This window comes from Euprymna scolopes, chromosome 37, assembly GCF_053919585.1.
Source record: "Euprymna scolopes isolate OS-2025 chromosome 37, ASM5391958v1, whole genome shotgun sequence".
Classification (NCBI taxonomy): domain Eukaryota; kingdom Metazoa; phylum Mollusca; class Cephalopoda; order Sepiida; family Sepiolidae; genus Euprymna; species Euprymna scolopes.
In genome coordinates, this window is record NC_136518.1 from 17,816,537 (window position 1) to 17,832,980 (window position 16,444).

Here is a 16,444-nt window from a genome sequence, read left to right on the forward strand (position 1 = left end):
TTAAGGGAGCGGTTCATCAGGAATTTGTTTATGTTGGACTTGAAGACATTCAAGTCGAAGTCACGTGGGAAACATGTAAACGGAAGAGAGTTTCACAGGCGTGCAGTTCTAAGAGAGAAGCTTTGTTCATGGAATCTATGTTTTGATTTAGTCACAGATAAAGAGTGGGGAAAATTTTTCACAGTGGTTTCAGCTAGACGGGTGTTTATCGTGAAAGATTGGTGAGGGGGGGGGACCAGAGATTGGAGCTCAGCCGAGCACTTGCCATGGAAATAACGATAAAACAGAGACAGGCTTGCAACGTGTCTTCTGTGGGAGAGAGGCTGCAGGGAAGAGAAAAGGACATCCCCCACTAAGCCACGAAGTCTATTTTGTACTCCGTTAAGGCAGGATAGGCTGTTTTTAGCAGCTCCTGCCCAGATGTGGCAGTAGTACTCCATCCTTGGACATACTTGGCTTTTATATAGATAGAGAAATAGTATTCGATGTTGCATCCAGTTATTTTGTAGAAGGTTTTTATTCTTCAAGCTTTTTGTATCTTCAATCGTTAGTTTGTAGTGTTTGGTTTTGTTGTTTTATAGTGGATTTTATCGTTTTTGTTACCTGCCCTGCAGAACATGAGTTTTACAATGGGAGAGGGAAAAGGGTTACAGTATTAATGTTTGGTACATTTTAAGTTAAGAAACCAGTCAGAAAGTGGGGGAGATAGAAAGAGAAAGGGGAAGTAGGAAGAAGGAAAAGGAGGGAAAAGGCGGGTTGGGGGGGGGGGGGTGCAGAACATAATTAAATTCTGCAATTGGAGTAGAAAAACAATAAAGCATCAATGTTAGGTGCATTTCGTCCCAGGAAGCTAATATCTTCAGACAGCCTGATCTGATAGCACCAGTAAACTCTTCAATGATGTCACTCCAGAAATAAAAACGGAGATTCATCTGTTAAGGTATTAAGCAGATAGATTCGCTAGTATATAATTTAGTTAGTTTAGAATAACAAGAAGCCCACATATGGTCTTTGCTTGCAGTATCTGCAGGAACAGATGGTATTTATTTGCTCCTCCACCGAGCAAATTAGGCACAAGGTCAATTTTTAATGTGAGGAGTGAAGGGAGGGGAAAGGGAAAAAGGGGACCAGCTCCCGAGAGGTGGGAAATGGGAGCTGGTTAAAGGTCAGGTATGTGGGGTTGCCCCCACATCTGGTCTTTGTTTGTAGTATCTGCAGGAACAGATGGTATTTATTTGCTCCCCCACCGAGCAAATTAGGCACAAGGCCAATTTTTAATGTGAGGAGTGAAGGGAGGGGGAAGGGAAAAAGGGGACCAGCTCCCGAGAGGTGGGAAATGGGAGCTGGTTAAAGGTCAGGCATGTGGGGTTGCCCCCACATCTGGTCTTTGCTAGTCATAGCTAGTCATAGCTAGTCATAGCTTGCAGTATCTGCAGGAACAGATGGTATTTATTTGCTCCCCCACCGAGCAAATTAGGCACAAGGCCGATTTTTAATGTGAGGAGTGAAGGGAGAGGGAAGGGAAAAAGGGGACCAGCTCCCGAGAGGTGGGAAATGGGAGCTGGTTAATGGTCAGGCATGTGGGGTTGCCCCCACATCTGGTCCTTGCTAGTCATAGCTGGTCATAGCTTGCAGCATCTGCCGGAACAGATGGTGTTTATTTGCTCCCCCACTGAGCAAATTAGGCACAAGGCCGTTTTTAATGTGAGGTAAAAACCAGCTCCCCTAAAAGTAGGCAAAAAGGGGTCACTCTGGTTACCAAAAATAATAATTGTCCCAGTATAGAGGGTTTCCCCTCCATTGACTGGTACAAATTATCTTAAGTGCAGCATCTGCCGGAACAGATGGTGTTTATTTGCTCCCCCACTGAGCAAATTAGGCACAAGGCCGTTTTTAATGTGAGGTAAAAACCAGCTCCCCTAAAAGTAGGCAAAAAGGGGGCACTCTGGTTACCAAAAATAATAATTGTCCCAGTATAGAGGGTTTCCCCTCCATTGACTGGTACAAATTATCTTAAGTGCAGCATCTGCCGGAACAGATGGTGTTTATTTGCTCCCCCACAGAGCAAATTAGGCACAAGGCCGTTTTTAATATGAGGTAAAAACCAGCTCCCCTTAAAGTAGGCAAAAAGGGGGCACTCTGGTTACCAAAAATAATAATTGTCCCAGTATAGAGGGTTTCCCCTCCATTGACTGGTACAAATTATCTTAAGTGCAGCATCTGCCAGAACAGATGGTGTTTATTTGCTCCCCCACCGAGCAAATTAGGCACAAGGCCGATTTTTAATGTAAGGAGTGAAGGGAGGGGGAAGGGAAAAAGGGGACCAGCTCCCGAGAGGTGGGAAATGGGAGCTGGTTAATGGTCAGGCATGTGAGGTTGCCCCCACATCTGGTCTTTGCTAGTCATAGCTAGTCATAGCTTGCAGCATCTGCCGGAACAGATGGTATTTATTTGCTCCCCCACTGAGCAAATTAGGCACAAGGCCGTTTTTAATGTGAGGTAAAAACCAGCTCCCCTTAAAGTAGGCAAAAAGGGGGCACTCTGGTTACCAAAAATAATAATTGTCCCAGTATAGAGGGTTTCCCCTCCATTGACTGGTACAAATTATCTTAAGTGCAGTATCTGCCGGAACAGATGGTATTTATTTGCTCCCCCACTGAGCAAATTAGGCACAAGGCCGTTTTTAATGTGAGGTAAAAACCAGCTCCCCTAAAAGTAGGCAAAATGGGGGCACTCTGGTTACCAAAAATAATAATTATCCCAGTATAGAGGGTTTCCCCTCCATTGACTGGTACAAATTATCTTAAGTGCAGCATCTGCCGGAACAGATGGTGTTTATTTGCTCCCCCTACCGAGCAAATTAGGCACAAGGCCGATTTTTAATGTGAGGAGTGAAGAGAGGGGGAAGGGAAAAAGGGGACCAGCTCCCGAGAGGTGGGAAATGGGAGCTGGTTAATGGTCAGGCATGTGGGGTTGCCCCCACATCTGGTCTTTGCTAGTCATAGCTAGTCGTAGCTTGCAGCATCTGCCGGAACAGATGGTATTTATTTGCTTCCCCACTGAGCAAATTAGGCACAAGGCCGTTTTTAATGTGAGGTAAAAACCAGCTCCCCTTAAAGTAGGCAAAAAGGGGGCACTCTGGTTACCAAAAATAATAATTGTCCCAGTATAGAGGGTTTCCCCTCCATTGACTGGTACAAATTATCTTAAGTGCAGTATCTGCCGGAACAGATGGTATTTATTTGCTCCCCCACTGAGCAAATTAGGCACAAGGCCGTTTTTAATGTGAGGTAAAAACCAGCTCCCCTAAAAGTAGGCAAAAAGGGGGCACTCTGGTTACCAAAAATAATAATTGTCCCAGTATAGAGGGTTTCCCCTCCATTGACTGGTACAAATTATCTTAAGTGCAGCATCTGCCGGAACAGATGGTGTTTATTTGCTCCCCCACCGAGCAAATTAGGCACAAGGCCGATTTTTAATGTGAGGAGTGAAGAGAGGGGGAAGGGAAAAAGGGGACCAGCTCCCGAGAGGTGGGAAATGGGAGCTGGTTAATGGTCAGGCATGTGGGGTTGCCCCCACATCTGGTCTTTGCTAGTCATAGCTAGTCATAGCTTGCAGCATCTGCCGGAACAGATGGTATTTATTTGCTCCCCCACTGAGCAAATTAGGCACAAGGCCGTTTTTAATGTGAGGTAAAAACCAGCTCCCCTAAAAGTAGGCAAAAAGAGGGCACTCTGGTTACCAAAAATAATAATTGTCCCAGTATAGAGGGTTTCCCCTCCATTGACTGGTACAAATTATCTTAAGTGCAGCATCTGCCGGAACAGATGGTATTTATTTGCTCCCCCACCGAGCAAATTAGGCACAAGGCCGATTTTTAATGTGAGGAGTGAAGGGAAGGGGAAGGGAAAAAGGGGACCAGCTCCCAAGAGGTGGGAAATGGGAGCTGGTTAAAGGTCAGGCATGTGGGGTTGCCCCCACATCTGGTCTTTGCTAGTCATAGCTAGTCATAGTTAGTCATAGCTTGCAGTATCTGCCGGAACAGATGGTATTTATTTGCTCCCCCACTGAGCAAATTAGGCACAAGGCCGTTTTTAATGTGAGGTAAAAACCAGCTCCCCTAAAAGGGGTCACTCTGGTTACCAAAAATAATAATTGTCCCAGTATAGAGGGTTTCCCCTCCATTGACTGGTACAAATTATCTTAAGTGCAGCATCTGCCGGAACAGATGGTATTTATTTGCTCCCCCACTGAGCAAATTAGGCACAAGGCCGATTTTTAATGTGAGGAGTGAAGGGGAAATGGGGACCAACTCCCCGGGGAGTAGGGGAGTTGGATAATGACAATTGGTATGAAGGGTTGCCCCTACATTGACCAAGGTCTTATATGTGAGGTTGCCCACACATATGGTCTTTGCTTGCAGTATCTGCCGGAACAGATGGTATTTATTTGCTCCCCCACTGAGCAAATTAGGCACAAGGCCGTTTTTAATGTGAGGTAAAAACCAGCTCCCCTAAAAGGGGTCACTCTGGTTACCAAAAATAATAATTGTCCCAGTATAGAGGGTTTCCCCTCCATTGACTGGTACAAATTATCTTAAGTGCAGCATCTGCCGGAACAGATGGTGTTTATTTGCTCCCCCACTGAGCAAATTAGGCACAAGGCCGTTTTTAATGTGAGGTAAAAACCAGCTCCCCTAAAAGGGGTCACTCTGGTTACCAAAAATAATAATTGTCCCAGTATAGAGGGTTTCCCCTCCATTGACTGGTACAAACCATCTTAAGTGCAGCATCTGCCGGAACAGATGGTATTTATTTGCTCCCCCACCGAGCAAATTAGGCACAAGGCCGATTTTTAATGTGAGGAGTGAAGGGAGGGGGAAGGGGAAAAGGGGACCCGCTCCCGAGAGGTGGGAAATGGGAGCTGGTTAAAGGTCAGGCATGTGGGGTCGCCCCCACATCTGGTCTTTGCTAGTCATAGCTAGTCATAGCTTGCAGTATCTGCCGGAACAGATACTACACTTTGATCTTGGCCAAAAGGCTGAGGAGAGAGGAAGTATGTGGCAGAGAAGCTAGACAGTTGTAGTTGGTCAAGAGGATGTAAGTATTTACCTCCCTCTCAAAAGGTCAAAAAGTGGGAATAAAAAAGCCAGCATGCAAGAAGTAATGCACTGGATCGACACAAAGAAATGCCTGAGCAGCCATGTCGGCATTCTCCTATAAATGCCAAAAACAACTTTTTGTTAAAGAGGGAAGTTTAAGTGTGGGAGGATGGACTCCCTAGTCCTCATCAGAATCATAATTAAGTACAACAGAGCAAACGTGATAAAAAATTCAGTGTCATAAGAATGGTTTACAGAGTCAGATACTCCTGCTGTCATATCTAAAGAGGTGCTACTCAGAGTACTGTTTCACATCTTCTTGTTAGAATACATAATCAACTTTACAATCTAGTAGTGAATGATTGCTCCTCGTCCTTACAGTCTCTTTCATACCGAAGAGACGTCACTAGGCTCTCTCTACTATATTATTTTTATTTGACTGAAATCTAATTCCTGGAAAATCTTCTGCAAAACATGTAACGTGGTTGTTATTTTTTGACTGTGTCATTACAGCTCAAACCTCTTGGACCCACACATTGTCCGGCACCATCGCAAATGAACAAACAAATAAAACAGGAAAGAAATAAAAATCCGACTCAGCTTTTTTTTAAGTGTAAATGAAATGAATTTATTCGTGATTCTTCCAAAAATATGCATTTCATTATTTTTCCAAAGTCTTTTCACACACACATGCTTTTTAAAGGTCTCTGTCTCGTTGGCTGACATCAGCACTTTCTCACCCTCATATTCACATGTCCATCTTGCGCAACACACAACTTGTTTCTCTTCTCAACTATGTGGTGTATTTTTCTCTCCTTTTCTTGTGACACAAGCTCAAGCACACTTGCTAATTTGCATACGTGCTTTAACGATTGTTTTTGCTAATATTTTCGCTAGCCAGCTATCCTTCGGCTGCTGCTGCTATTTTCACATGTACCCATACGTGCTCTGTTACAAATGATCTTAGCAACAAACTTCCTTTCTTTTTCTTTTTACCAAAAAACAAATAAAACTTCCATGAACAAAGTATCTTTCATAGAACATTTCATCTGTGGAACAAGATATCACAAAGCCAATTTCCAAATGACTATAGTTGTTCTCAAGTTTAATGTAAATAAAGACAGGGTGGAACGATAAAGTTGTCACCCTAAAGAAAACAACACTACAGCTTTATTTTAAAACTTTTATTAAAAAATCAATTCAGGTAACTTGATCATAGTCAAGCTGGCATCTATTCAATGTAGCCACCTTCAGCCTCAATCACCACCTCTGTACAGGTCCAGAACTGGAAGCATGTCTTTTCCACAAGCACCAGCAGGAGCTCAGTGAATACTCTACGGATGGCGATGATCAAGCTGACTTTTGTGTTGTGTAAGGTCATGTTCACATTTTTATCACTTTATTTGCTTAAAACTCTTAAAATATATAATGTACATTCATATTTATTAATTCATTTGAAAGTATATTCATTTCCGAACAAAACAGTAGTAATTTGAAGACTTGAAATGCTTTGGTTTAAAAAATATGGCTATTTTAGTAGAACTACCTTGAAATCTGTGATTATCCAAAGCGTTTTTTCGTCCGTGTGTATTACTACTACAAGCACCAGGAGGAGCTCAGTGAATACTCTACGGATGGCGATGATCAAGCTGACTTTTGTGTTGTGTGAGGTCATGTTGGTGATGTTCTCGACGTATGACCAAACAAAGTAGTCCAGCAGGTTCAGGTCGGTGAAGGAGGGGGGGGGAGGGGGGGGGGCAGTGAGAGAAGGATACAAAGTCATAGCACTCCTTCTGAAGCGAAGCCTGGGTCTCTCTGGGCTTGTGGCCTGGCGCTAAGTCCTGCTGCCACACCTAGGGTCTGCCAGCAACGACCTGATTACACCAGGGTATCACCACATTCTTCAGCACATGGTGTTAACTTTCAAGCCGACTTTGAAGATGTGCAGTGGCATGATATGGCCCTCACTTGAAACCACACCAAAGACCATAACCATAGCTGGAAACTTTGTTGAGCTGTGCTCTCAAGTGTTGAACCATCCAGATTTGCATTTTGAAGGTGCTGGCAATGGTCCTGTTGTCATAACTTGGATCGGTAGAGAGCATGAGTTATATAGCGGCGCATCTCCAATCTCACTCGTTGAGCATTGTATCACTTTCAGACATGATAGAAGGTTTCTATCGTTCTTGGGATTTGTACACAACTGACAAACTAGTAGATGGTCTTCAACAAAAAAAGAAAAACAGTTTTTATCAAACGGAAATGGAATCATGTTGTCTTTTCTAGGGCAACAATTTTATCATTCCAGCCTGTACATGTTGAATCATGTTTTTGTAATCGATTCCTCTTAAGTAATCTTCTGCCCATCACACGGATTGTTTCTCTTGTAGAAGTGATCCTTATTCAATTTGCAATCTTTATTCTCGATTGCTAAGACATGATGCATCAGAAAAACAAAAAAAGAAATGGAGAATTATATATAATCACTGCTTAACATCGACGATCATGCATGGTAATGATACTTACTTGAGAATATCGTAGATTGTTTCGCGTGTAAGCATTATATATTCCGAGAGACAAAGCTTCTTCATCTTGACCTTCTGTCCAGACGTATTGACCTTTCTTTGCTGTAAAGAATAAAATCGCAAATCAGTTAGTCTAACTTTTTAGTTATCAATTCTAGAAACAATGAAAACATTAAATGCCTTTTCAAACGGGCTCCAATGTTTGTACCTTATATTTTCATCTTCAAAGATTTTTTAAATATGCCAACCGTCATTAATATTATTGGGAAACCCATGTGAAATCACTGAAGATTTATACAATAAAGGGAGGTAACATAAGTACTTCTACAGAATTGAGACGAGATTTTGTAGTTGTTAAATGGAGTTTTCAGATAAAAAACAATGGTTTCAACTGATTTTTTTTGTCAATTCTAATAAGTTACAATGGCAGCTTCTAAATTATGCAGTTGAAATTACTTGAATATTAATAAATTATTAAACAAAACAACTTTAATCATGTTAACAGGTGAAAATGGAAAATTACCTCCCTTTCGAACTCTCCTGTGTTTTACAATCTTTTTCATCAAATTCTATTTTTTTTTTTTTCTTTAATAAATAATTTTCTACCTTATCGATTTCCGTAATTCCTGGATATAATCATCTTAAAAATACGAGGAATACGTAGATACGATTGTTTTCATGTGAAATTCAGTATTACGATTTATGAAATTTTGTCCCAATAGTGTAGAAGCGCCAAGATAACAGTTCTTTTTGTTATAATAGCAAAATTCAAAATATTGCATTCCAAGTAAAACCAATGTTATCTACTTAATTGTTATATCACAGTAATGAACATATCCAAAAATTACAAAAAATGATAAGGTAGAAAATTAACTATTAATGAAAATAACTTTCAAAGATAATTAGTAAAAATTAAGTTTTGCAAAAAAAGTAAACCAGAGAGCTCAAATCGTAACAAAATGGAGGTAACTATTTCCTGAAAGCTGAAAATCTTTGGCCAATTTAGCTAAGCTTAATTTTTGCTAATTATCTTTGAAAAATGTTTTCATTAATAATTTATTTTCTACCTCATGGTTTTTCATAATTTTTGGATATGTTAATTACTGTGACATGACAATTCAGTAGATAGCATTGATTTTTACTGAAATTCAATATTTTGATTTTTGAATTTCACTTTAATAACAAAGAAGAATCGAGATAACAGAAATAATTTCTTTCACAAAATTAAAAATTACAAGTTTAAGTTTTAGAGTTCAAAAATTTTTTAGATGAAGATCAATAATCTACATCATTCGTACCACTATTCTCAGCTTGTTTGTTATATTCACAATGTTTTGGTCGGTGTAACCTTACATCTTCTTTAGGAATATCTTTTCAAACCTTTTTGTCAAACCTGGAAATCATTATTCCAAATTAGTAAGAGGAGCAGCTTTGTTGCCCAGTTATAAAATACGCTTAAATATGATACTTTAATTTGTCTAGATTTTGTATATATATTATTATAGAGTGTGATTTCAAAAATGAACTTTATCAAGTCTCGATTACTACGATATTATCCCATTGACTACTGTACAAGCAATAACCCTTATCCCCGAGTGGCTTCCGGGCCTTGATAAGTAGTGACTCCGATGTGAAAAAAAAATATTTGGGTGCCATCAGCTAGAATCGAAACCGAAACTGTAGCATTCAAAGCTGGTGATGTTACCACTCTACTAACTAAATTGAATGCGTGAACATGTAAAAAAAAACAAAAAAAAACATGGCAACCAGTGAAAACAATAGGGAATACATTTTTTTTTTTTACAAGGTGATCACCACTTATCAAGGCCTGGAAACCACTCAGGGATAAAGGTTATTGCATGTACAGTACGTTAGTGTGGGGATTTAATAAAAATGTCTACTTAAGGGTGCAGTTCATCAGGAATTTGTTTACGTTGGACTTGAAGACATCCAGGTTGTAGTCAGGTGGGAAGCAGGCAGATGGAAGAGAGTTCCACAGGCGTGCAGTTCTAAGAAAGAAGCTTTGTTCATGGAATCTACGTTTTGATTTAGGCACAGATAAAGAGTGAGGAAAATTTTAGACAGTGGTTTGGGTAATAAAAGTCTTAATGTCATGAAAACTACTTGTCGGCGACAATTTTATATGTGATACAAGCTGGGAGTCACCTGGCTTTACCCGGACCTAAAATATGCTTAAATATGATAATTTAATTTGTCCAGATTTCGTATATATCATTATAGAGTCGTGATTTCAAAAGTAAAAAAAAAAAAGGTATTTGGGTGGCATCAATTAGATTCGAAACCAAAACTATAGTAATCAAACCAAAGCTGGTGACTTTACCACTTTACCAACATACCACGCACATGAACAAAGTAAAAATTAAAAATAAACTAAGATGAATGTACAAAATGTATAACAATTTTTTATATTTTTACCCCTTTTTGACCCTTTAAAACTATTTTAACCGGCTAAAGACCCATAAAAGAATGGTCCATAAAAAAATCCAATCATTTGAAGCCCCTAGCGCCACTCTACAACTTTTATTTTCGGAGGAGATAGAGTTTGAAAATATGGAGACGGACAGACATAGTGAGTTTTATAAATTAGATTTGCCAATCCATATGGACTTTATAAGCCTTTATTTAATCCATATGGAATTTATAACCCTTTATTTAATCCATATGGAATTCATAACTCTTTATTTAATCCATATGGAATTTATAACCCTTTATTTAATCCATATGGAATTTATAACCCTTTATTTAATCCATATGGAATTTATAATCCTTTATTTAATCCATATGGAATTTATAATCCTTTATTTAATCCATATGGAATTTATAATCCTTTATTTAATCCATATGGAATTTATAACCTTTTATTTAATCCATATGGAATTCATAACCCTTTATTTAATCCCTATGGAATTCATAACCCTTTATTTAATCCATATGGAATTTATAACCCTTTATTTAATCCATATGGAATTTATAACCCTTTATTTAATACATATGGAATTTATAATCCTTTATTTAATCCATATGGAATTTATAACCCTTTATTTAATCCATATGGAATTTATAACCCTTTATTTAATCCATATGGAATTTATAACCCTTTATTTAATCCATATGGAATTTATAACTAACCCTTTATTTAATCCATATGGAATTTATAATCCTTTATTTAATCCATATGGAATTTATAACCCTTTATTTAATCCATATGGAATTTATAATCCTTTATTTAATCCATATGGAATTTATAACCCTTTATTTAATCCATATGGAATTTATAACTAACCCTTTATTTAATCCATATGGAATTTATAATCCTTTATTTAATCCATATGGAATTTATAATCCTTTATTTAATCCATATGGAATTTATAACCCTTTATTTAATCCATATGGAATTTATAACCCTTTATTTAATTCATATGGAATTTATAACTAACCCTTTATTTAATCCATATGGAATTTATAAGCCTTTATTTAATCCATATGGAATTTATAATCCTTTATTTAATCCATATGGAATTTATAACCCTTTATTTAATCCATATGGAATTTATAACCCTTTATTTAATCCATATGGAATTTATACCCCTTTATTTAATCCATATGGTATTTATAATCCTTTATTTAATCCATATGGAATTTATAATCCTTTATTTAATCCATATGGAATTCATAACCCTTTATTTAATCCATATGGAATTTATAACCCTTTATTTAATCCATATGGAATTTATAACCCTTTATTTAATCCATATGGAATTTATAACCCTTTATTTAATCCATATGGAATTTATAACCCTTTATTTAATCCATGCAGTTTTCATTGGCTATGATTGGGTAGTGTTAATTTTATGTTATTTAATCAGATCTAGAGGTTGAGGTTTCAATCCTTACTATGAGCAATAATAAACAACATTCTGATCCACATCTGGCATCAATTGAAATGAATGGCTCTTGTTTTCAGGAGGCCTCAAGTTTTGACAAGCTTCTGGGCTTGACCATTACTCCTGATCTTAAATGGAACACGTACATCAAATCTGTTGCCAAGGCCGCTGGGAAAATGGTGGGATCTTTCTATCAATCCGGTAGATATCTCACTGCTGATGCAATTCTCTATCTATATAAGAGCCAGGTATGTCCAAGGATGGAATACTGTTGCCACATCTGGGCAGGAGCTGCTAGAAACGACTTGTCCTGCCTTGATAGAGTTAAAAATAGACTTTGAAGCCTCTTAGGATATGTCCTTTTCCCTTCCCTGCAACCTCTATCTCACAGAAGAGATGTTGCGAGTTTGTCTCTGATGTATCGTTATTTTCATGGAAAGTGTTCGAGCTTCAGACTATGGTCCCCCCTCACCTAACTTTCACAAGAAACACTCGTCTAGCTGAAAACACTATCAATAATTCCCCCCACTCTTTATGCCTAAACCTAAATGTAGATTCCATGAACAAAGCTTCTTAGAACTGCACGCCTGTGGAATTGTCTTCCGTTTTCCTGCTTTCCGGCTGACTACAATATGGTTGTGTTCAAGTCTAACGTAAATAAGTTCTTGATGAGCCGTTCCATATAAGTTATCAAATTTACCGAATTTTCATTACTAATGATTACTATATTGTCCAATTTCTACTGTACACTCTTTAACCCTCATCCTTGAGTGCCCTCTTGGCCTTGATAATGTGGTAATGCCGGTGTAACAAAAAAAAACAAGGATAAAATGAATTAATACTTTACTGCTTGTTGATAAAAACACATAGATGAAATATGGCCGTTGAAAAAGAAAAATAATGGGAAAACATTACATATCATGCAAAAGTATCTACACCAAAAATGAGATTGATTTTGTTTAATGGCATATCAAACATATTTGGATGATTTGATGATGAATCCAATCATTTGGGGAAAAGTTTTTATGTTTAAAGTTCTTTCTATCGTCAAACATTTATTCATTGTGTTTTGTTTTATTGTTTTGTAGAAGAAAAGCGTATACTTTGTTTTTGGCTTTGCAGAACATGAATGGGTTTTGCAAAGGGAAAGGAAAAAAAAATAATATCAATGCTTGGTGAATTTTTGATCAGGAAACCAGTATCTTCAGTCTGCCTGATCTGGTAGCAGCAAATGCCCTAACAAATATTACAGCTCCAAGCCAAAGTGGGCCTGTGAGCAATGGTAACAAAGAGGCTAATCCACATTTCCCACAGCCTCCAAATGGAGCCTCACTATTGGATGTCATACACAGAACCACAAAAATGAGGAAAAATTATTGGGTAGAATTTTAATTAAAAAAAAAATCAGGTTTATCATATATTTCATTGACACATATGCATTTTACTGACTTATCTCCCCTGTTTTCCTTTTCGTGTACACTGACTTTGTGTACTTTTGTGTGCCAATGGCGAATTAGAAAAATACAATAAAACTGGATTATACAGTGTATAGCGATAAAATTGTTGCCCTATAAAAGACAACATGATTCCATTTCTATTTGATGAAAAACGGTTTTCTTTCTTTGTTGCAAACCAGTTGGTCAGTTGTGTACAAATCCCAAGAGTGATAAGAGCCTTCTATCATGTCTGAAAGTGACATCAATGAGTGCGATCGGAGATGCACTGCTGTACAACTCATGCTCTCTACCAATCCAAGTTATGACAGCAGGACCATTGCCAGCACCCTCAAAATGCATCACTGGATTGCCATGAATAACAGAGACGTGCCCAAAGTGATGAAAACAAAGTTTCCAGCCACAGTTATGGTCTTTGGTGTGGTTTCAAGTGAGGGCCAACATCTTCAAAATCAGCTTGAAAGTCAACACCAAAGTGTATCTGGATGTGCTGAAGAGTGTGATGATCCCTTGGTGCAATCAGGTGGCTGCTGGCAGAGCCTGAGTGTTGCAGAAGGACTCTGCACTGGCTCACAAGTCCAAAGAGACCCAAGCTTGGCTTCAGCAGGAGTGCAATGACTTTGTACTTTTCTTTCACTGATCCCCCTCCTCCCTTGACCTGAACCCGTTGGACTACTTCATTTGGTCATATGTCAAGAACATCACCAACATGAATGACCTCTTACAACACCAAAACCAGCTTGATCGCTGCCATCCACATAAATGATTTTTTCTTTTTTACTTACAAAGGAATCACCACTTATCGAGGCTCAGAGGCCACTCAAGGATAAGGGTTAAAGAGTGTACAGTAGTTGTAGGGACAATATCATAGTAATCGATAGAAGTGTAAATTTGGTAAATTGGATTACATAAGGGGAACGGCTCATCAAGAACTTGTTTACATTAGACTTGAAGACGAGCATATTGTAGTCAGCTGGAAAGCAGATGTTTGTAGGATTTAGATTCTTCTGAATATTGTTCTTATCTTGAGCATTATTTTCACAACGGTACAGTTAATGTAACCTCTTTCTTACAGTGTATCTTGTTTTACTCAGAATTCTTTCTGTCGAACTTGGGATTCTGCACTGCAAGACCCATGGCATAGTGGATAAAGTACTTGGTAAAATTCAGTTATAAGTGACACTAATCTGGAGGCTGAAGGTTCAATCTTTAGTGCAGGCGACACTCAAAAAATACCATTGCAAATTATTTAAGACTTCTACCCGGTTACGGCTGATAGAACAAGAGCATGCTACCTCCGTGGATTAAATAAAGGATTCCATTCAAAATTCTGTGCAGATTCCCAAGTTTAACAGAAAAATTCCAGGGTTCAACAAGATAGACCTGGAAAATGTCCAAGATTACATTGACCAAAACATGAAACTAATGCTTCAAATGAGAACAGTATTCAAAATAATACAAATAATATGAACTAGCGGGACCTGTGGAAATTCCACAGGGGACTCATATGTAATATATTGATGTTCAGTGTAAATGGAGACGCTCTGATATTATTGTAGCTTTTTTGTTAAAACTGCAAAAGTATTTATCTTAGCTAGAACGAACGCCCGGCAAAGCCCGGTCGTAAAGGACGCTTAAAGGTGATATTTTAATTATTGCAGATTTCATATATATTATTATAGAGTTAATGTTCTATCGATTTTTATATATTATAAAGTTGCGATTTAAAAAAATATATATCCGTATAACTTGGGTGCATTACCTTGAATCGAAACCGAAATAAAAACTTATTAAAAAAAATATATGTATATATATATAACTTGAGTTCCTTCAGCTATAATCGAAACCGAAACTTATGAAGAATTCTTGGTAAAATTATTTATGACAAGCAATGGAAGTACATAATTAAACGACCCGGATGTAAGCGTGACACACAAAAGAACACACACGCTATCGTATTAATATGTAGATAATAAATTGAAAGCAAAAAATATTTTATGAATCTTATTTTCTTGTGAAAATAGGCGGATCATTAAGAATATCCATGGCTCACAGTTACCTCATAATAAATCTCCTCATAAAGAAAAAACGAAATAAAAATATTGTAGCTGAGTTACCCATGCAAATGGCAGTTCCGGTGTCCTGACATCCAGGCAAGACCATGTTTGCTGCAATGTTTGCATTCTTTAACAGTTCCAATGCAACAAATTTGTCGTTCTTTGAAGCATCTGGGTCTTTAAGGATATTGGAAAGTTGCTGATGCAAAAAAGAAAATTACAATCTTTTATTACAACAAAAAATAAAAATAGAATTAGGCTATTTTTTTTTTTATTCTAAACCTATATTGCTACAATTGAAATGTCAAGTCAGCCTGTCAACCATTCAATGTCTGACTTATTTAAAGATGAACAACCAAGTCAATAGAAATTTCATGTTGACTGACTTCATCTCAATTTGATCATGTTTGAGGTTGAGATTTAAATACATAAAAATTGTAGTGACAAGTACAGGATAGAATGATAAAGTTATCACCCTAAAGAAAACAACACTACAGCTTTATTTAAAAACTTTTATTGAAAAATCAATTCAGATAACTTGATTATGTAGTAGAGCTGACATCCATTCAATGTATCCACCTTCAGCTCAATCACCACCTCGATACGAGTCCAGAACTGGGAGCATGCCTTTTCCACAAGTGCCAGTGGAATCTCAGCAAATACTCAGTGGATGGCGGCAATCAGGCTGGCTTTGGTGTTGTGGGAGGTCATGTTGGTGATGTTCTTGACATATGATCAAACAAGGTAGTCCAGCAGGTTCAGATCAGAGGAGGAGGAGGGGGAGTAATGAGAGAAGAGCACAGTCGTAGTACTCCTTCTGAAATTAAGCCTGGATCTCTTTGGAGTTGTGGGCTGGTGCCGTGTCCTGCCGCCACATCCAGGGTCCACCAGCAGCTACCCGATTGCATCAGGGGATCACCACACTTTTCAGCACATCCCGGTACACTTTGGTGTTGACTTTCAAGCTGACTTTGAAGATGTGAGGTGGCATGATGTAGCCCTCACTTGAAACCACACCAAAGACCATAACCGTGGTCGAAAACATTTTCATCACCATCGGCACGTCCCTGTTATTCGTGGCAATCCAGTAATGCATTTTGAGGGTGTTGGCAATGGTCCTGTTGTCATAACTTGGATCAGTAGAGAACACGAGTTGTACAGCGGTGCATTTCCAATCTTGCTTGTTGAACATTGTGTCACTTTCACACAGGCTAGAAGGCTCCTATCACTCTTGGGATTTATACATGACTGGCCAACTAATAGATGGTCTGCAACAAAAAAAAAAACACTTTTCATCAAACGGAAATGGAATTATATCATCTTTTCTATGGCAACAATTTTGTCGTTCCACTCCGTATATTTAAAAAATATTTTGAATTTAGTCATGAATTTGTTCCATTCC

General features: G+C 38.1%; 1 protein-coding gene across 1 annotated transcript in view; it reads right to left on the bottom strand.

Moving 5' to 3' along the window:
- Positions 1-16,444, bottom strand: part of LOC145261107 (fumarate hydratase class I, aerobic-like) — a 65,679-nt gene that overhangs the window by 29,032 nt on the left and 20,203 nt on the right. Inside the window, exons 4-5 of the mRNA XM_080119324.1 lie at positions 15,103-15,241; positions 7,628-7,728 (exon numbers count right to left, since the gene is read on the bottom strand). Of these exons, the coding sequence (XP_079975450.1) occupies positions 7,628-7,728; positions 15,103-15,241 (240 nt within the window). The remainder of the gene's footprint in view (positions 1-7,627; positions 7,729-15,102; positions 15,242-16,444) is intronic.